General features: G+C 39.8%; 1 protein-coding gene across 1 annotated transcript; it reads left to right on the top strand.

Annotated features, from left to right (window-relative positions):
• Positions 1–1,504: 1,504 nt before the first annotated feature.
• Positions 1,505–19,387, top strand: LOC120318070 (protocadherin-17-like). Its single transcript, XM_039365308.1, has 2 exons — positions 1,505–1,943; positions 18,642–19,387. The coding sequence occupies exons 1-2, from the start codon at positions 1,829–1,831 to the stop codon at positions 19,295–19,297; spliced, it is 771 nt and encodes a 256-aa protein (XP_039221242.1). The 5' UTR covers positions 1,505–1,828; the 3' UTR covers positions 19,298–19,387.
• Positions 19,388–20,734: the final 1,347 nt, after the last annotated feature.

Raw genomic sequence — 20,734 nt, 5'->3', positions numbered from 1 at the left:
CCCTAACTTTACTATGTAATGACAGTATAGTTCTTCTCTAGACCATAGGTCTTTTGATTTGGGCTTATGCTTTATGAGCTATAACGGTGGCGAACCTATGGCACATGTGCCAGAGGTGGCACTCGGAGCCCTCTCTTTTGGCACATGCGCCGTTGCCCCAGCCCCACCTTCCCCTGTGGCCCTCTCCTCACCAGCAGCCCCCCAGTCACTCCCGGGCACGGCCCACACGGAGCAGCACAGCCAAGTACATAGCTGGGCAACAGGGACAAGACTCCACCCTTGCACCCCATAGCGGGCAGATGATGCTGAGGGGTGTGGGTGGAGGGCGTGGCTGCCATGGTGCTGCAGGGCTGCCTGGGTAATATGCAGCGGGCCACGGGCATGGTGAGTGGCCCTGCAGGTGGGTGGGGGCGGGCAGGGGCAGAGCAGGCAGGGTGGGAGGCGGAGCAGGGACGGGGGGCGGTTTTTGGGCACTCGGTCTCTAAAAGGTTCTCCATCACTGAGCTATAATTCATCACTCTGTGCATTATAGGATCCAGATGTGCTATATTCAGTAAATCATATCTGAAGAATACATGATGTAGTACAGCCAGTATATTCCAAATGGCTACTACGACGTTCTAGGACATGTTCAAATATTTCATTTGATATTTCAGTTAATAGATGTTGAACAAAATGGGTTTGTGTAAGAGTTTCACTCCTGTTCACATTAAGACCTCAGCTGCAAATCAATCAACGGAGATTAAGATATCCTCCATTCAAACTTATTTGTTTGCTTCGGCATTGCCATAAATCCAGCGAAGACTGTCAAATTTGGATTAATCAACATGATGAAGAATGGCTCTTGGAATGTGTTCCAAGCAGAATATGCAAGCTTCAAGTGGAAGTTATAAATTTTTAGCAGAGTAGATGGAATCAAATAGAACTCCATGTGTTTCTTTTGATCTGTTCTTTGCTGGTAATGAGCCTGGTGAAATATCCACCATATTTTATGCTGAAACACATACGGAGAGATCTTCAAATTAAAAATTGTAATGGGTTTGGAAATTTTGTTCTGACATGAAATGAAGGCATGTCTTGGTTTGAAATTTGGAACCAAAAAAAAAAAGCTCATTCATTTACTACTAAACATAGTAGAATTTTAATTTTGCATTGCCAAAGTCAAAGCTCGGTGAAGTAAACTAATGGAAGCTAAGGACTTTTGAGTGAAACTGTGAAATTGTCACAGACGTTGAATTTACATTTACTGTGATGTTATAGCGGGGGTCTTCCAACTTGGCCCTTTTATGACTTGTGGACTTTAACTCCCAGAATTCCTCAGCCAGCATGGGGGAACTATGGCCCCTTCATGACTTGCGGACTTCAACTCCCAGAATTCCTCAGCCAGCATGGGGGAACTATGGCCCTTTCATGACTTGTGGACTTCAACTCCCAGAATTCCTCAGCCAGCGTGCCTGGCTGAGGGATTCTGGGAGTTGAAATCCAGAAGTCATAAAAGGGTTCAGTTTGAAGACCCCTGTGTTATATATTTATACATATATTCGTGGTTTCCTTTTAATGTTGGAAGCCACCCAGCGTCTCCTGGGTGGTAAGATGGCTGACAAGCAAATTTAATAAATAAATAAAACAAATAAGCATAAAGCAAATGCATCAAATTTGTAAACCGTTTCCAGATTTCAGACCATTCAAGATCCATGTGGTATATCAAGCATGGCTTACATTTATGAGTTTTGTTTTTTTTTTAAGAATGACTGTTGTAATTTTTTTTTAAAAAAAATAACAATTAAAAAAATAACTACAAAAGGGTGGTTGGGCTGGGTCAAATAGCATGTTCCTTCTTTTAACTCACAGATCCAATTTTTCTCCAGAACAGCAAGGGAGAGGCCAAAGACCCATTGTTGGGATTTGTGGACCGGCCAGCTGTAAGGAAGGAAAATTATCTGGTAAAAAAAACCTTTTTTTCCCTACTTTTTGATGGATTTCTGCATTAGTATGTTAAATGCTAAATCTGACACTTCGTTGATGAATTACAGTAGTGGCCACAATGGTGGAAACCTTTTGGGAAAAGAGTACATTTGAGGTTTGATGGTTAATAACACCCCCTTTTTTTGGAGTAGTACCATGAAATTATATATCAATGGAAAGATAATTTAATCAGGAATGTAATGCAACAAAGTTTGTTCAATTATCTGTACTGTATTCTATGAAAGGTTATAGCCAAATAACCAGAGAAAGGAAGCACAACATGCTTACGTTGAGATCAGGTAGCTTTCCTTCACCTGATTGTAGCCAATGAGCATGAGTGTTTAGAGAGCCAATCAGGTGTCACCTTATTTTGGCAATGAGCCAATTAGATCACAGTAGGATCCAGTTATTGATGTCATGTGTTGAAGCTGAGAGGAGGAGATTTGTCAGTGTGTTATGTGATCGCTATCAAGTTGGTTGGGGTTTTTTGTGTTCTTTCATTTAGTGAGCTTGTAAAACGTCATAAAATTAAAGAAATGGTGCAAAGAGTTGACTGGTCGCCCGGAAAGCGATGTAAAATAGTACTATTAAGTGAACAAGGCTACAGTTATAAAGAAATTAGAAGAAAAAATTGGTGGAAACTTAACCAAAGGTGGCATTTCTACTGTACACTTTTCCCCAAAAGGTTTCCACTATTTTGGTCACTACTGTATGTAGGAGCTCTAAATATGAACAACTTTGGGTGCCTAGCAATCTTTTCTCTAAGTCAGTGGTTCTCAACCTTTTTAATGCCGCGACCCCCAATCGGTCGTAAGTCAAGGACTACTCAACTGGTGCAGCACCGTTTGCAGAATGGGACTTTTGGCAGGCTCAGCAAGGCAGAGACAGCCTGGACAATTCCTATTGGCTTTTGAAAGCCAATTGAATTAGACTCTATTCAAGAGAGTCTATTCTATTGGCTTTCAAAAGCCAATAGAATAAAAGGGAGTAGCACAGCTAAGGAAAAGGGGGAAAAATGGTGGACTGCATTGTTTGGCAACCCCCATGAAATGGTCATTCGACCCCAAATGGGGTCCCAACCCACAGGTTGAGAACCACTGCTCTAAGTAGTTATTCTCCACTCAGTTTTTTTGTCTGTAATTGTTTGTTTGAAAAAGACCTTTTTTATTATTATTATTTCTGTTGCTTCCTGAAAACACTACTAGAAGAGGTCAGGAAGAGAGAATGAATAACAGAATAACAAAGTTGGAAGGGAACTTGGAGGTCTTCCAGTCCAGCCCATTCTCAAGCAGAAAACCTGATACCATTTCAGACAAATGGCTGTCCAGTCTCTTCTTAAAAGCCGCCAGTGTTGGAGCAGTCACAACTTCTGGAGAACAACGATTCAATGTTCTCACTGCAAGGAAATTAGTTCTAGGTTGCTTCTCTCCTTGGTTAGTTTCCATCCATTTTTTTTCTTGTTCTGCCTTCAGGTGCTTTGGAGAATAGGTTGACCCCCTCTTCTTGGTGGCAACCCTTTAGATAATGGAACATTGCTAGCACGTCACCCCTGGCCCTTTTCATTCAACTAAACAGACTTAGTTCTTGCAACCGTTCTTCATAGGTTTTAGCCTCCAGTCCCCTGATCATTTTTGTTGCTCTTCTCTGCACTCTTTCTAGACAACTTGAGAGGTTGAAAAAAACCCCCCACACACCTGCCTGAAAGAATTGTTTGCAAAGTTTTGATCACAAAGGGATAATTTTGCGTTGACGCATAGATTAAAAGTGCATTTTATATGCAGAGGTTCCTTAATGGATGAGCTGGAAAAAAAAAATGTCTCTGGTCTTTTTCCATATGAGCTACACTTTTGCACTGCCATTTCAGCTCTGATGGAGCAGAATTAAGTCTACCAAATAATGTATGCCATATTTCCCTCAAGCTTTTTCCGGGAAAAGTGTTCGCACAGAATGTCAGAGCTAATGAACTGCAATTTTCATCCATAAATGTAGGGAGAAGTGGCAGAAACATATGGAAAGAGGGGGATAATTTGTGCTAAAGGAAGAATGGAGTTATGTTGGTGCCATCAAAGCTGACACCAGTCAAAGCGCAGAACAACTCAAAGATGTAGTGCAAGATCGGAAGATGTGGAGACACCTGGCCCATAGAATCATCCTGTCAGTCCTGCCCCAGCTTGGTCTCTTAAGTAAGAATGACTCTTGACTCCATTTGTTGTGAAAAGTTTACTTTCCATAAAGGCCAAGTGGATTACAGTATAGCAAAACCAGGACTGAAGTTCACATGCCAAACTTTCCTGGTTAATTTTCCCCATCCATTTCCTTCCCTCCAATTTCGAATAAATTGTTTTGGGAACTGTCCCTTCAACAGCAGGCTGGTTGATGAGCTGTTACATTCCATTGCCAGTATTTTGAGATGGACCTTGAGATGGTGTCTCTGGAAGGCATGATGAGTAGTTAGCCTTTCCCCCTGCTAACCGGATCTCTCCCCCCTCCATAGTTCATGGCAGACTAGTGAACGTGAAGCTCAAGTGAATGATGGCAGTTCTGACACATCAAGAGTTGGACATGACTGAATGGATAACATTGTCATCACCATCACCATCATGCTGGTCTATGACCACAATAAATATTTGATTTTAGAATAGAGTAGAGTAGAGTAGAGTAGAGTGGAGTGGAGTGGAGTGGAGTGGAGTGGAGTGGAGTGGAGTAGAGTAGAGTGGGATGGGATGGGATGGGATGGGATGGGATGCGATAGAATAGAATAGAATAGAATAGAATAGAATAGAATAGAATAGAATAGAATAGAATAGAATAGAATAGAATAATGGAATGGAACGGAACGGAACAGAACAGAACAGAATAGAATAATGGAACGGAATGGAACAGAACAGAACGGAACAGAACAGAATAATGGAATGGAATGGAATGGAATTAGAATAGAATAATAGAATAGAATAGAATAGAATAGAATAGAATAGAATAGAATAGAATAGAATAGAATAGAATAGAATAGAATAGAATAATGGAATGGAACGGAACGGAACAGAACAGAACAGAACAGAATAGAATAATGGAACGGAACGGAACAGAACGGAACAGAACAGAATAATGGAATGGAATGGAATAGAATGGAATAGAATAGAATAGAATAGAATAGAATGGAATGGAATGGAATGGAATGGAATGGAATGGAACGGAACGGAACGGAACGGAACAGAATAATGAAATGGAATGGGATGGAATTAGAATAGAATAATAGAATAGAATAGAATAGAATAGAATAGAATAGAATAGAATAGAATAGAATAGAATAGAATAGAAGGGACCTTGGAGGTCTTCTAGTCCAGCCCCCTGCTCAAGCAGGAGAACCTTTACCATTTCAGACAAGTTTCTGTCTAGTCCAGCGGTTCTCAACCTATGGGTTGCGACCCAATTTGGGGTTGATCGACCATTTTTCAGGGGTCGCCAAAGGTGGCGATCCACCATTTTTCGCGGCGCCGTGCATGCGCGCCGCGCATGGGGGCAGCGCCGCGCATGCGCGTTGCGCGTGGGGCGGTGCCATGCACACACGTCGCGTGGGGGGGTCGCACATGCGCGTCGCGCGTGGGGGCGGTGCTGCGCATGCGCGCGGCGCCGCGCATGCACAGAACGTTTGTGTGACAGGGGTCGCCGTCACACAAACGTTGAGAAGCACTGGTCTAGTCTCTTCTTAAAAACCTCCAGTGATGGAGTGCCCACGATTTCTGAAGCCAAGCTGTTCCACTGGTTAATTGAATTTGAAGCAGTAAACATGAAGATGCTATTGACCCTTTTACAGGTATATATGCCTACTCACTCATTAAGAAGAGACTGGACAACCATTTGTTTGAAATGATATAGGACTTCCTTTTGATGAGGGGTTGAACTAGAAAACCTCCAAGGTCCCTTCCAATCCTGTTATTCTGTTATTCCGATGATTCTGTTATTATCTGCCTTCAAACATTATCTGGTTTTTTTTTTTCTCTTTCAAATTCATGTCTGGTCCTTTCCCAAGGATAATAAGTGTATCAGAAGGAAATACTCTCCTATCATGTCTATCATTTCTTTTGTTTCTGACCTTGTTGTACATAAAGTTTAAGCCCTGTACAAACACCTTACAAACCATTATCACAAAAATTAAGATTGATTTCACTTTCTTCTGAAGTCATGGTAGCGTCCGTGTGACCGGCATGGCTGTGGGGGACCCTTCAAAAGCGCTGGAAGTAGATGGAGCTCTTTCTGTTTAAAATAGCTCAGCCATTTTCCAGATTTGTCTCATGGCTTCAGAAGCTGCTGGCGGCTGTCACTGAAATATGCGCTCTGCTCAACGTCATTGGTTCCCTGATGGTTTTTTTTTTTAGTCTTTTTGGGTGAAATCCTAATTGATGACGGTTGCTGTAGAAGTAGGGAGCCGTTCGGAGTCATTAAAGGTAACGTTCAAAAGGCAAGGTAAGGCACCTGCTTTAGGAGTCCTTATGGAACAGGTGCAAGAGAAAAAAGGACTTGCCATAGGCAATGGAAACGCATAATAGAATATACAGTAGTAGCCAAAATTGTGGAAACCTTTTGGAAAAAGTGTATTTTTGAGGCTTGATGGCTAATAACACCACTTTTTGGCGGAATAGTACCATAAAATTATATATCAGTGGAAAGATAATTTAATCAAGAATGTAATGCAACGAAGTTTGTTCAATTATATGTAGTGTATCCTATGAAAAGTTATAGCCAAATAACCAGAAAAAGGAGGCACAACTTGCTTAGGTTGATATCAGGGAGCTTTCCTTCATCTGATTGTAACCAATGAGTGTGAGTGTTTAGAGAGCTAATCAGGCATCATCTAGTTTTGGCAATGAGCCAATCAGATCGCAGTAGGATTCAGTGATTGATGTCCTGTGTTGAAGCTGAGAGGAGGACATTTGTCAGTGTGTTGTGTGATCGCTGTCAAGTTGGTTGGGGTTTTTTGTGTTCTTTCATTTAGTGAGCTTGTAAAATGTAATAAAATTAAAGGAACGGTGCAAAGAGTTGACTGGTTGCCCAGAAAGCGATGTAAAATAGTATTATTAAGTGAGCAAGGCTACAATTATAAAGAAATTAGAAGAAAAATTGGTGGACACTTAACCAAAGGTGCCATTTCTACTGTACACTTTTCCCAAAAGGTTTCCACAATTTTGGCCAGTACTGTACAGGAAAAACACTTTTCAATGTCATGCAGATTGCGTTGGAAATCAACACGTTGGACTTTTCTACGTTAATGTGGGCTTGTGGACATTTCTCAGCTCATTTACCAACGTGTCTCATGCCAATACTAACTAAAACTGAGAGCTTTGCACAATTTAATTTCTCCCCCTTCAGCAAGTTTTTTAAAAAAGCCGTCATATTCTAGATTCATTGCTAATCAGTTTTCTAATCTAAGCCTCCTAATTGCTTTCCGTAACGGAAAAACGAAAAGCACCTAGGCCAATGTAAATATGCAGATTCCACACCTCTGTGTTTAATAACAGAGTTTCAGTGGAAAGAGAACTCAACTTGTTTATTTATGTCAAGATCAATCGTAATTAAAGATAAAGATAAATTCCGCTGTAGATGAAACATTTCAGTTGATTGTTCTTATATATATATAAAAAAACATAGAGGAGTACTTTCACCAACCTATACCTAATTTATGGACAATTTCAGCAATTGTTTGAGGTCTGCACAGCAAAAGTGAGTGGGTCAAGGCTTGGGAAGGCAAGTATACCATTAAACCCACCCATTCACAACACACCAAAATTAACCTTATCCACTCTCAAGAATTCTGTAGCTACAAGAGAAATCAGATGTAGCCACAGATATGAGAGGGTCAAGTTATTCTCCAAAGCACCAAAGGCAGGACAATAAGCAATGGATGGAAACTAATCAAGGAGTCAAGCAACCTAGGACTAAGGAGGAATTTTATGACTGTGAGAACAGTCGGTAGAGTGGTTTGTCTTCAGAAGCTGTTAGTACTCCATCCTTGGAGGTTTTTAAAAAGAGATCATACAGCCATTTGTCTGGAATGGTTTAGGGTTCCTGCCTGAGTGTGTGTGTGTGTGTGTGTGTGTGTGTGTGTGTGTGTGTGTGAGGGATGGGGGTTGGACTACAAGACCCTCAAGGTCCCTTCCAATTCTGTTATTCTGTGGGTTCACAATTTTGAACCCTGGATATATCCATTGCCCTTAGGGCATGTCAGAACACCCATCATTTTAACTTCTGTTAAAGTTATAAATATAGTAATGAGTGCTTTCAGTCCACAGTCTACTTCTGAAAAGCAAGGCTCTTTTTAATGCATTTTTAATATTGATTTTTAGAGACTTTCTATAGTTGCAACTGCTAAAGTTGTCAGAATAGGAGATATCAGCCATCACCTTGGACCCCCAAAAAAATGTTGATTATTCATGGAACTGCAGTGATTGTTTCTGGTTCACAAATACATTGTTTAAGCTATGGACCCTGCAGCATTCAGAGGAGAGCGAAGTTTTCATGGACATGTCAGTCCATTTCTTCCACAGAAGAAATGTCCAACTGGAGATGTTTGAAATAAAGAAACACCAGTTCAAAATATACCCTTATATCTCACCAGACTGCAGCCAAAACATCCATTCAATCTTAAATTTCTATCTTTCACTCTCCAAATATTTCTGTCCCAGTTAAGTTTAGATTCCACTGAATAGTTCAAAAACCTGGCCCACACAAGGTTCAAAGCTCATGAGAGAGATTCAAAAGTGGCATATTTACGATAACAATGGAAGCTAAAGTTAAACACTTGAATCTAATCTTCTAAGTGAAAAGAAGAACTCTAAGATAGAGCGAGTAAAAGCATTTAAGAAAGTGGTTGGTGAGAATCCCTTTTTTTCCTTCATACACTTGAATCCATGTTGGGGCAACTACCAATGAGGAATAAATGCCTGCAATTAAAGGATATAAATTTAAAATATTAGGATAAATGTGAACATACATTATGTCAAGATCCATTATAATATAATAGGAAGGTTGTGTGAACATTTCAACATAATTTAACTGAAGACAGGATGAGAATAGAATAGAATAGAATAGAATAGAATAGAATAGAATAGAATAGAATAGAATAGAATAGAATAGAATCCAGTTTTAGTCACCATGATGTAAAAAAGATATTGAGACTCTCTAGAAAGAGTGCAGAGAAGAGCAACAAATATGATCAGGGGACGGGAGGTTAAAACTTATAAGGAAAGGTTGATGGAATTGGGTATGTCTAGTTTAATGAAGAGAAGGATATGATATCAGTGTTCCAATATCTCAGGGGCTGCCCCAAAGAAGAGGGAGTCAAGCTATTCTCCAAAGCATGAAGGCAGGACAAGAAGCAATGGATGGAACCTCATCAAGGAGAGGAGCAACCTGACAGTTAGAACAATTAACCAGTGGAACAACCTGCCTCCAGAAGCAGTGAATGCTCCAACACTGGAAATTTTTAAGAAGAAATTGGACAGCCATTTGTCCGAAATGGTATATGGTTTCCTGCCTGAGCAGGGGGTTGGACTTGATGACCTCCAAGGTCCCTTCCAACTTTATTATTATTAGAATAGAATAGAATAGAATAGAATAGAATAGAATAGAATAGAATAGAATGATATTTTATTAAACTTTTTAATATATGAACAATGAAGGAAAAAGAACAAAAAAAGATGCAATAAAATAAAATAAAAATACAAGTAAAAGCACAAACAAGGAATTTACAAGGATCACATAAATGACTTTTTTTCCCAGTGCAACAGTAATTAATTGTAAGTAATGGAGTACTATATATCATTTTAAAAACTCCAAAAATCACATTAAGCTCTTAAGAGAATATAAATGTCAGGAAATGTAGTAAGTGTAATATGAATTATAAAATGAAATTGTAAACTATAGTAAATTCAAAAGAGAGATGTAGTTCGTTTTAATGAATGTGTGAATAGGGGAAATGAATCTTGACTTTTAAAATATACTTATTTCACACAAATACCAACTTTCTTTTCCTTTCTTTCAAAAGATTATTTAGGCAATAAACATGTATCCATCCTTCATATCACAAGGGTTTGGGTTCAAAAGCAGCTATTTGAGCACACAACTCATAATATCTACATACGTACAGGATAGAGCTGGAAGGGACCTTGGCGGTCATCTAGTCCAACCCCCTGCTCACGCAGGAAACCCTATACCATTCCAGACAAGTGGCTGTCCAGTCTCTTCTTAAAAGCCTCCAGGGATGAAGCATCCACAAGGCAAGCCATTCCACTGCTTGATTGTTCTTACAACCAAGGAAATTTTTAAGAAATGTTTTCCTTAGTTCTAGGTTGCTTCTCTCCTTGATTAGTTTGTGTCTGTTGTTTCTTGTCCTGCCTTCTGGTGCTTTGGAAAATAAGGTGATCCCCTCTTCTTTATATTAGAACATTGCTATCATGTTACTCCTTAGTCCTTCTTTTCTCTAGACTAGCCATATGTAGTTCCTGCAGCAGTTCTTAGAGTTAGGGTTATGTTTTAGTCTCCAGGCCCTTAATCATCTTAGTTGCTCTTCTCTGCACTTTTTCCAAAATATCTGAAGGCAACTTCTGTTCCACTGGTTAATTGTCCTCACTGTCAGGAACTTTCTCCTTAATTCTAGGTTGCAGAACATCCAGATTCAGTCATAGTTTCATTCCATACAGCATTAACCCTGTGAACTCTCAAGCTTCCTCCTTCCCACTGAAACTAGACTGGAGTGATTCAGGAACTGGTAGCAGATCAGTGAAAATGGAACTATGGGTGTTCTTCCTCTACTTCCTTTGATGACTCTTTTAAACCTAGAGGAGAAAAGGTGCAAATAAGGTCAAAGACAGGTTTTAAAAAAGGCAGAAGCCGTATTGATCACGTTTTGGCTAGAATCAGCTGTGTTGTCTGAACATCGCATACAAGGAGTAGAAGTGAAAATGATTTCAACGTGCAGAGAATCTGTATCATGCCAAAGCTATGTTCATTGACCGTCTTGCTGTTGAAATGCCAAATGCATCATTTGCCCGATGTGTTAATTGCTAAATTAAGGACTTCTTTGCCCGCCCACCCTCATTGTATTTTTTTTCCAATATTCCACAGGCCAGAAAAGATGGTCATTTCAATCCGAATAGAGCTGGAAGGGACCTTGGAGGTCTTCTAGTCTAACCCCCTGCTCAAGTAGGAGACCCTATACCATTTCAGACAAGTGGTTGTCTAGTCTCTTCTTAAAAACCTCCAGTGATGAAGCACCTACAACTTCTGAAAGCAAGCTGTTCCACTGGTTAATTGTCTTCACTGTTAGGAAGTTTCTCCTTAATTCCAGGTTGCTTCTCTCCTTGATTACTTTCCATCCATTGTTTCTTGTCTTGCCTTCTGGTGCTTTGGAGAAGAGGTTGACCTCTCTCTTCTTTGTGGCAGTCCCTCAAATACTGGATGAGGAGGAGTCTTTGGTGCACCGTGAGCTTGGTGGTTTTCTTGAAGACGTTTCATTACTAAACTAGGTAACATCATCAGAATTAGTTAGATAATTGGCCATACCCAACTTCCTGCCACTGTTCTTCATATGTTTTGTTTTGTTTTTTGTCTCCAGACCCTTAATCATCTGAGTTGCTTTTCTTTGCACTTTCCCCAAAGTCTTTTCTCCTGTAGTTAGTGGCACTGTATCTATTTATTGGATGACTTTGGATTCTCTGCTCTGCGTTTTGTGGCTCCGATTTACCAGCTGCACTCCATCCTGGTTGACTTGCTTTCTTTTTTCTTTTTTTTCTTCTTGGTGGCTAATTTCTCTGATCTATATTCGGAATGGTTCTCCCTAACGTGCACACCGCATTTCTGGTTGTTTACCTCGCTGTCTCCAGAGACAGAGAAAAGCCTCCAGGCTGTTGCTCTTCGTTGTACACACTTGAACTGTTCAGGGTTTATTTGCACCTGGGAGGCAGGTAAGCTTGGATTCTGATAAAGACCAACGGAGCATATCACTCTTCCGACCCAGATTTGCAACACAACGAGAGCTGTGGGGACACTTACGTATTTATTTCTGCCTTTGCGATGGATCCTAATTTCTCAAAAATACTAATTTAGCCCTGGGCAGTGCTAATTGGCTCTGGAGGAGAGAACTTATTGTTTGTTCTTTTAAGGGTACAAAAAAAAAAAAAAAACCAACCAAAAAACAAAACACTGTTCGTATAAAACTACCTTTTTTTTAAAATGTTCTTCCCTGATCTCCCAGCTTGCTGCAAATCAACCCGCGAGGCTAATATTTGTGGTAAGCAGCTTGTAAGGTATGATAATCAATACTTCAGCTCTGTTTTCAGGGCAGAGGCATAAAGGAAGAAAGCAGGAAGGGGGGAGGGAAGCTGCTGGTCCATGTTCAGCCCTATTGAAGAAATGGGGAAGAAGTGCAGAGGTGGGGGGGGTGCTCAAGGGCAAAGCTAGCCCCCTTTGAGCAGGAGACAGCCTTTCCTTTCACCATATGCAAGAAGCATAGCCTAGGCCAGGGGTAGGCAACCTTGTCTCTTTTATTCATCAGATTTGCAGATGACACCAAGCTGGCAGGAATAGCCAACACTCCAGAAGACAGGCTTAGGATACAGGAGGATCTGGACAGACTTGAACACTGGGCACTAACTAACAAAATGAAATTCAATGGTGAAAAAGGCAAGGTTCTACATTTAGGCAAGAAAAACCAAATGTACCAGTATAGTATAGGGGGTGCCTCGCTCAATAGTAGTAACTGTGAGAGGGACCTCAGAGTCCTAGTGAACAATCACCTAAATATGAGCCAGCAGTGTGCTGCAGCTGCCAAAAAGGCCAACACAGTCCTGGGCTGCATTAACAGAAGGATAGAATCAAGATCACGTGAAGTATTAATACAACTTTACAATGCCTTGGTAAGGCCACACTTGGAATACTGCATCCAGTTTTGGTCACCACGATGTAAAAAAGATGTTGAGACTCTAGAAAGAGTGCAGAGAAGAGCAACAAAGATGATTAAGAGACTGGAAGCTAAAACATATAAGGAACAGTTGCTGGAATTGGGTATGTCTAGTTTAACGAAGAGAAGGACGAGGGGGGACATGATAGCAGTGTTCCAATATCTCAGGCGCTGCCCCAAAGAAGAGGGAGTCAAGCTATTCTCCAAAGCACCTGAAGGCAGGACAAGAAGCAACGGATGGAAACTAACCAAAGAGAGAAGCAACCTAGAACTAAGGAGAAACTTCCTGACAGTTAGAACAATTAACCAGTGGAACAACCTGCCTCCAGAAGCGGTGAATGCTCCAACCCTGGACGTTTTTAAGAAGAAACTGGACAGCCATTTGTCCAAAATGGTATAGGGTTTCCTGCCTGAGCTAGGTTGGACTAGATGACCTCTAAGGTCCCTTCCATCATCATCATCGTCGTCGTTGTTGTTGTTGTCATCATTATCATCATTATCATCATCTGCCTCAGAGACCTTTCAGTCTCTGATCAGAGAATATAACCTGAAAAAAACAATGAAGATTAGCTAAGAGACTCCAAAGATTTATCTTTCCTCAGCAGATCCAATAACCAAAGAGTGGCTTATTCTACAGAAGTAAGAATGGTTCACACAAATTAAGTAAGCTGAATTTCACCCAGAAGGTCCCTGTTAAATTGGGATTGTTTTGCTGGATGACTGTCATGTAATAATAAGAGTTTACTTTGTGCCGATAATAACACAGGAAAGGATTTTTCTGCCACTGTGCATTAAATGTGAGCTTGTCAAAAGAGGCATTTATTGCTGTTTTCAACAAAAATATAGATTGTGTAACTAGATTTTCTACTCTTTGGAAACAGGAGGGTTGGTGCAAAAAAAAAAAAATGTGAAGATTGATTTGCACAACACACCATTAGGAAGAATGTCCTATGTGTTCGCTCCGAACCTATCCTATTTCCAGGCACTCTGCTTATTTCTTCTCAAAATAATGGCAAGAACAATTAATGAAGTACTTCTCTTCAAAGGTTATCATATTCACACAATGAATGGAATACATATCATTGTAAGTAGTAGCCTCTTTAGAGAAGTCATGAACAATATTCTCTAAATCAGGGGTTCTCAACCTTGGCAACTTTAAGACTTGTGGACTTCAACTCCCAGAATTCCTCAGCCAGCAAAGCTTAGCTGGCTGAGGAATTCTGGGAGTTGAAGTCCACAAGTCTTAAAGTTGCCAAGGTTGAGAACCCCTGCTCTAAATGATCATTATAACAATCTCATTTTAGAAACTGGGCCAGCCCATTCCAGGAACTGTGGGCAGGTTTTGACTTCAAAGGCAAGACTTTAGATTACATCATAAGAATGAATTAAAACCTGATGGAACTAAGTCACAGCAGGTGGCTACACCAAGATGATCTCCCGAAAAGCTGTATCATGCTTAGCAGACCACCAGAAAATCCAGGAGATGTAGGTTAGGAAAATTAATCCTCATTATAATAATCATCATTATCCCAGAGAACAATGATCCACACTAGGGATCTCCGACCTTTATGGGCTTCAACTCCCAGAATTCCTCAGCCAATTTATAGACTTCAATTCCTCTGAGAGCTGAAGTCTACAAGTCTACAAACTGTAAAGCTAGCAAGGTTGGAGACTCCTGATCTATACTGTTCTTTGGAAACTACATTGACATATGCTCAAGTTACTACACTCTTGAGTTTGATCCAAGGAATGTATGATCCCATGGCTTTCTGCCTGCAATTTAAGAAAGATGTCTTTCTAGGCCTTGCTTCTTAGAGACTATCATTTACAGAATCCACAGAATAGGGCCTTCTCAATCTAGAAGAACATCTTCTTGAGTTTCCAACAATCTATCATCGTTCAGTGTGCCTTCAGGACTTGATACATTCTCTTGTTTGTCCCTGTAAGATAAAATCTACTGTATATGTCAGTTGATTGCCAGTACTGCCTGGGACATTTTAGATATGATTTTAATTCAACAGCTGTATTAAATATAAGCTGTATGCCATCCAGAATCTACTATGAGTAGAACAGCCTATAAGATTAGTATGTAAGTAAATAATAATAATAATAATAATAATAATAATGACTCGCTAGGTAGACAAAATGCCAAATCCAGTCTGAACATCTCGCTGACTGTGCGATGATCCGTAATAATAATAATAATAATAATAATAATAATAATAATAATAATAATAATAATAATAATAATAATAATAATAATGTTGGAAGGGACCTTGGAAGTCAACTAGTCCAACGTCCTGCTCAGGCAGGAAACCCTACACCATTTCAGACAAATGGCTATCCAGTCTCTTCCTAAAAACTTCCAGTGTTGGCGCATTCACCGCTTCTGGAGGCAGGTTGTTCCACTGATTAATTGTTCCAACTGTCAGGAAGTTTTTCCTTAGTTCTAGGTTGCTTCTCTCCTTGGTCAGTTCCCATCTGTTGCTTCTTGTCCTGCCTTCAAGCGCCTTGCAGAATAGCTTGATTCCCTCTTCTTTGTGGCAGCCCCTGAGATATTGGAACACTGCTAACCCGAAGTTCTTCTCTTCATTAAACTAGACATAACCAATTCCAGCAACCGTTCCTTATATGTTTTAGCTTCCAGTCCCCTAATCATCTTTGTTGCTCTTCTCTGCACTCTTTCTAGATTCTCAGCATCTTTTTTACATCGTGGTGACCAAAACTGGATGCAGTATTCCAAGTGTGGCCTTACCAAGGCATTGTAAAGTGGTATTAACACTTCACGTTATCTTGATTCTGTCCCTCTGTTAATGCAGCCCAGGACTGTGTTGGCTTTTTTGGCAGCTGCAGCACAAGGCTGGCTCCTATTTAGATGGTTGTCCACTAGGACTCCGAGATCCCTCTCACAGTTGCTACTATTGAGCGAGGTACCACTTGTACTATACTCAGGGATTTTTTTTTCTTTCTGACTCTAGTTCTCTAATACCCCTCTTCTATTAATGTGGAAGAATAGAGATGGAACAGACCTTGGAGGTCTTCTAGTCCAACCCTCCTCAAACAGAAGACTCTACTATACTCAGTGATACAATGATACTACACTGTGTGCTTTGATAGTAGCTCCAATAAACCAAGCATTTAGTTTTTATATAAATATTTTATTAATTTTCTAATTTTACAATCACGAGCACTTAATAAACAACATGTTGTCTGGGTCCATTGGTAATTCAGTGGTACTTATTAATTTTCTCAATCTAGTTCCAATACTACACCATCCAGTGCTTCCTTGGTCCTCTCTTTTTCCTGTGGTATGCATTTTTCCACACTGGGCAAATACAATTCTTGTTACTGTTAATACATATACAATTAAATATAGAAATCTTCATCACATTTTTCTGGTATACATAATATCAATAGCGTCAGTTTATAATATCTTTTCTAGCCAGAACACATCTCAATTGCATTTGCACTTAAAATCCATTTGCTCAATCAATATCCTCTTTTTCCTGCTTTTTTAAAAAATTTTGATTTCCCATCAATGTTCAAAATATCTCTATCGCTTATATTTTTCTCATACTGAATTATATTTGGGTAACCAAAAGCTTCCTTTATTCAAACCCTTTTAGAATGTTCATATTTCCCATCTCATAACAAAGTATAATATTCTAGTTACAAATCCTATCCTTCTAATTATAATAATACTTTTATTTCTAACAGTTATCTATTTTCTGAACCACATTCAAACATCTAATGGTATAATATCCCATCTAATAGGTCAGAACCTCTATTTTCTTCAGTCTTACTCTAGCTTTCTTCCTTTGCGAAATAACTTTCCAAGTCAGTACATTTAAATCATCAAGTAGTTCTTCCTCTGTTTTTGTATATAGTATTTGGAATGAGGAAGAGAATTTGATTTTTGGAAGAACGCTCAACCCATTTATGTTCATTAAACAGCCTCCATCTTTCTTCTTCAGTTTTTCTTTTCATTTCTTATTTGTTAATATTCAACATTTCTCCTAACAACTTTATCATCTGTTCAATCAGCTCTTCTTCCTTATCCTCAAATATGTTCTGAGATCTTGACAAGTAAGATCTCTTTTCCATTTCCAGTGTTATCACTGCATCTTCTAATTTTCCCTTTGTCTGTATCTGTCTGTTAATTCCTTCCTTTAGGTCCTCCATATTTGGATCCGTTTCTTCTCATTTTTCTTCTGTTTTCTGGTTTACTAGTTCCTTCTTTGTAGTCATTGTCTGGATTTGTACATTTAGGTTAGAAAATTGTTCTTTTATCTCATTTGCGCTATTTTTAGTCTCATCATGAAATAAAACAATTGTCTCTTGGATTGATTTCAACATAAAAATAATTTCTTTCTGAGATTCATTAACATTTTCTTGTTGGAATGTCAAGCTGGAGGCTTCAGAGACAAGTGTTAAAGATGTTTTTTTTTTTACCATTTGTGGCTAAGTATGGAACACCCATTTTGTTTTTGTATGTAATCTTTATAATCCAATAGGGTCTTCACTGCAGATAAGCAGCCAAGAAGGGTTTTTTTTCCCTTTTCCCAGCTGCAGTCTGCAAAAGTGAACATTTCCAGGATCAATAAAGAATCTTATCTAAGTCCAGGCTTCAAGCCAAGTTTCCTTTAAGTGTGATTTGCCACTAGATGTTGTTGACACCATCTTCCAGCTTTCCAAATCCAAGCCTATTTTACAGACTTTCAAATATCTTTTCTAAAAAAAGTCTCAACAGTACTTTTAGCCCCCAAATTTCAAAGCTATATGTCTGTATTAATTCCAAATTGATCTTTTAGTTTTCTCTATTTTCCCCCAAAACAATTAATTTGCCACTTTTCTTTTCCTGAGGAAGTGGGACAAAAACTTCTCCTCCCTCTCTCATTGGGAAGATTCTTTGCTTTGGGCATTCTTTTTTCCAGGAGAGTAGTATTAAGGTCATAAAGAGAGGATAAAGTGTCACCCAGTTCCATCCACATTGCTCAAAAATTGCTTGTTAGTGTTTATATTCGGTTGTCAGCAGCTTCTAACTGACTACACGAATGTAGCCAATTTTACCCCGGCCGGTTTGGAGGGCTTCTGCAGATCCAGCAGAAGGGCTGCTACCATTCTGCAATCAACGGGGGTCCCTTCCTTCTTCGTCACCTCTCCGGGGCAACTTTTGACCCGTTTTAGGACCCTCAGCGGGGTGAAATCGAATGTGGAAGACAGACCCCCCCATCTTCCTGCGTCCATCACACCACGATGCCTAACCGGAAGTACTACCAAGCATAGATTGACATGACACCACAACTGAGTGACACAACCACTGTTGTGCTTTGATATTAGCTCCAATAAACCAAGCATTTAATGGAGTGATACAACCACCATTGTGCCTTGATGGTAGTTTCAATAAACTAAGCATTTATTGAAGTCATACAACCACTGAGTGAAACAACCACTGTTGTGCTTTGATGGTAGTTCCAATAAACCAAGTGTTTATTGAAGCGATACAACCACTGAGTGATACAGCCGCTGTTGTGCTTTGATAGTAGCTCCAATAAACCAAGCCCCTCAACCTATTGGTTTCTGACACCTTCTTGAAAAGTTTTGATTATAATTTCTGTTCGCACCCAGGAAACCCTGTAAATTGAATGAACAGACTAGGACCAGATCAAGGCGGCTGACTAAATGACTTTAAAAGCCTTGTTGTTTCTCCTTTGTTTTGCAGAACAAGAGGAATGCATTAACTGCACCGATGAATGCCGAGTGCTTGGCCATTCTGACAGATGTTGGATGCCCCAGTTCCCTGCCTCTAACCAAGCGGACAACGCCGACTACCGAACAAATCTCTTTGTGCCCACGGTGGAAGCTAATGTCGAGACTGAGACTTACGAAACTGTGAACCCTACGGGGAAAAAGACCTTTTGTACATTTGGGAAGGACAAGCGAGAGCACACCATTCTCATTGCCAATGTGAAACCTTATCTCAAAGCCAAACGTGCCCTGAGCCCTCTCCTCCAGGAGGTCCCCTCAGCATCAAGCAGCCCAACCAAGACCTGCATCGAGCCTTCGACGAAAGGACCCCTGGATGGTTGTGAAGTCAAAACGGGGGCCTTGGCTGAACCCAACAGTCAGTACCTGTCACCTAGCAAACAGTCCAGAGACGCTGCCTACATGGCGTCTGATCAGATGGCCAGGGTCTTTGCCGAGGTGCATTCCCGGGTCAGCCGAGACTCCGCTGATATGGACTCTGTCTTGGAACAGATAGACCGTTCGAACAGGGAACTAGGGAGAGAGTCCGTAGACGCGGAGGAAGTGGTGCGGGAGATCGACAAGCTTTTGCAGGACTGTCGGGCAAACGACCCCATGGCTGTGAGAAAATGAAGCAAAACAGAAACAAAAAACAAAAAAGACAGTCTGGCATTGATTTGCTTCTTCTGCTGAATTATATATTTAAAAAAAGAAAAAAAAAAAGAAAAAAATAAATCTCCCCTGGTTCTAAAAATTTATACAGGGATGAACAAAAGACCAATGCTGCTTTAAGGCTTTTAGTGAACATCTGAAGTGCCCTCCAGTTTGTTTGTTTCACTGCTCTTTCTTTTCTTTTCTTTTTTTTCAGATAACACTGGTTTCATTTTTTTTTACCAAACTTCCATTAGAACAATATGGTGTATGTTTTTTTTAAAAAGAAAAAAAGAAAAAAAAAGAAAAAGGGAGGAAGGAAGGAAGGAAGGAAGGAAGGAAGGAAGGAAGGAAGGAAGGAAGGAAGAAAGAAAGAAAGAAAGAAAGAAAGAAAGAAAGAAAGAAAGAAAGAAAGAAAGAAAGAAAGAAAGAAAGATTGGGACCACTTTGACAATCGAAGAGAAAGGAGTAAGATAAATGGAATCAGATTTTTTAGGACCGATAGTTAATGTTGACTTCACTGTTTACCTGTAGACCCCATAAAAATCAGGGTGGGATAGTTGTGTGATAAGTTTACAACAGTCATTCAAGATTTCTAGGGGAAATCCCACATCAGAAATCCGATAAACATACAAACAAATGTTCTTGTAGTCAGACAGCCAAGTACACAAAGCATTAACATTCATTTCTGATAAGCATTTCTGTATAAAGGCATCTGCCACATCCTTAAAAGAGAAAGAAAGAAATGAAAAGGATAAAAAAATATATATGGAAACCCCTCCAAATGCATTCCATAACTTCATTCAGCGAAATTATCCTGATCAGTAGTAACACGGCTCATATCATATTAAAGTTAAATGTAAAATGATCGAGTCAATGTTTGTCCTGCACATGCATAAATGAATTAATGTGATAAGGAAAGAAATGGAAGGAGTGTCTAGCAAGAATTGAGGTAACTATGCTTTATACCTGAGGCACAATATGAGAAGGCCGCTTTAAATGCCGTTACACGGGCAATAAGAGCGGAGACAAATTAATGTGATTAACACCTGTTGTAATTCATTTATGGACAGCAACTAGCTCGAGTGCCGAGATTCCAGACCTTCACCCAAATCATTTAAATGTGCAAATGTAAGAAGATTCAATGTGTTTACATCAAATGACATATTTTTTTCTTGATTTATTGCAGATTCAGTGCATTTGAGCCAAATTGTTGAGTGTATAAGAGCTATATTGTGTATTTTATTAAATTAATATATAGTTGTGTTGCAAAAAAAATAATAATAATAATATTTGGGCTTATAATGTAAATGGCAAGTGTTGCCTCCGTAGCTGTCAAACTCTATGAGTTTTGTTCTCTCCTCTTTTTTTTTTCCCGCCCCTTTTCCATACAGAGTGTGGGAAGCAGAGCCTCCAGAG

The sequence above is a fragment of the Crotalus tigris genome, unplaced genomic scaffold (assembly GCF_016545835.1).
Source record: "Crotalus tigris isolate CLP2741 ecotype Arizona unplaced genomic scaffold, ASM1654583v1 scf7180000020031.124816, whole genome shotgun sequence".
NCBI classification, from domain to species: Eukaryota; Metazoa; Chordata; class Lepidosauria; order Squamata; family Viperidae; genus Crotalus; species Crotalus tigris.
Note: the sequence above shows the minus strand (reverse complement) of the source record. Positions and strands in the feature narration are given on the sequence as shown.

Coding starts and splice junctions, on each gene's coding strand:
- LOC120318070 (XM_039365308.1), top strand. CDS start 1,829: ATGTTCCTTCTTTTAACTCACAGATCCAATTTTTCTCCAGAACAGCAA. Junction 1,944..18,641: donor TAAGGAAGGAAAATTATCTG/GTAAAAAAAACC, acceptor TTTGTTTTGCAG/AACAAGAGGAATGCATTAAC.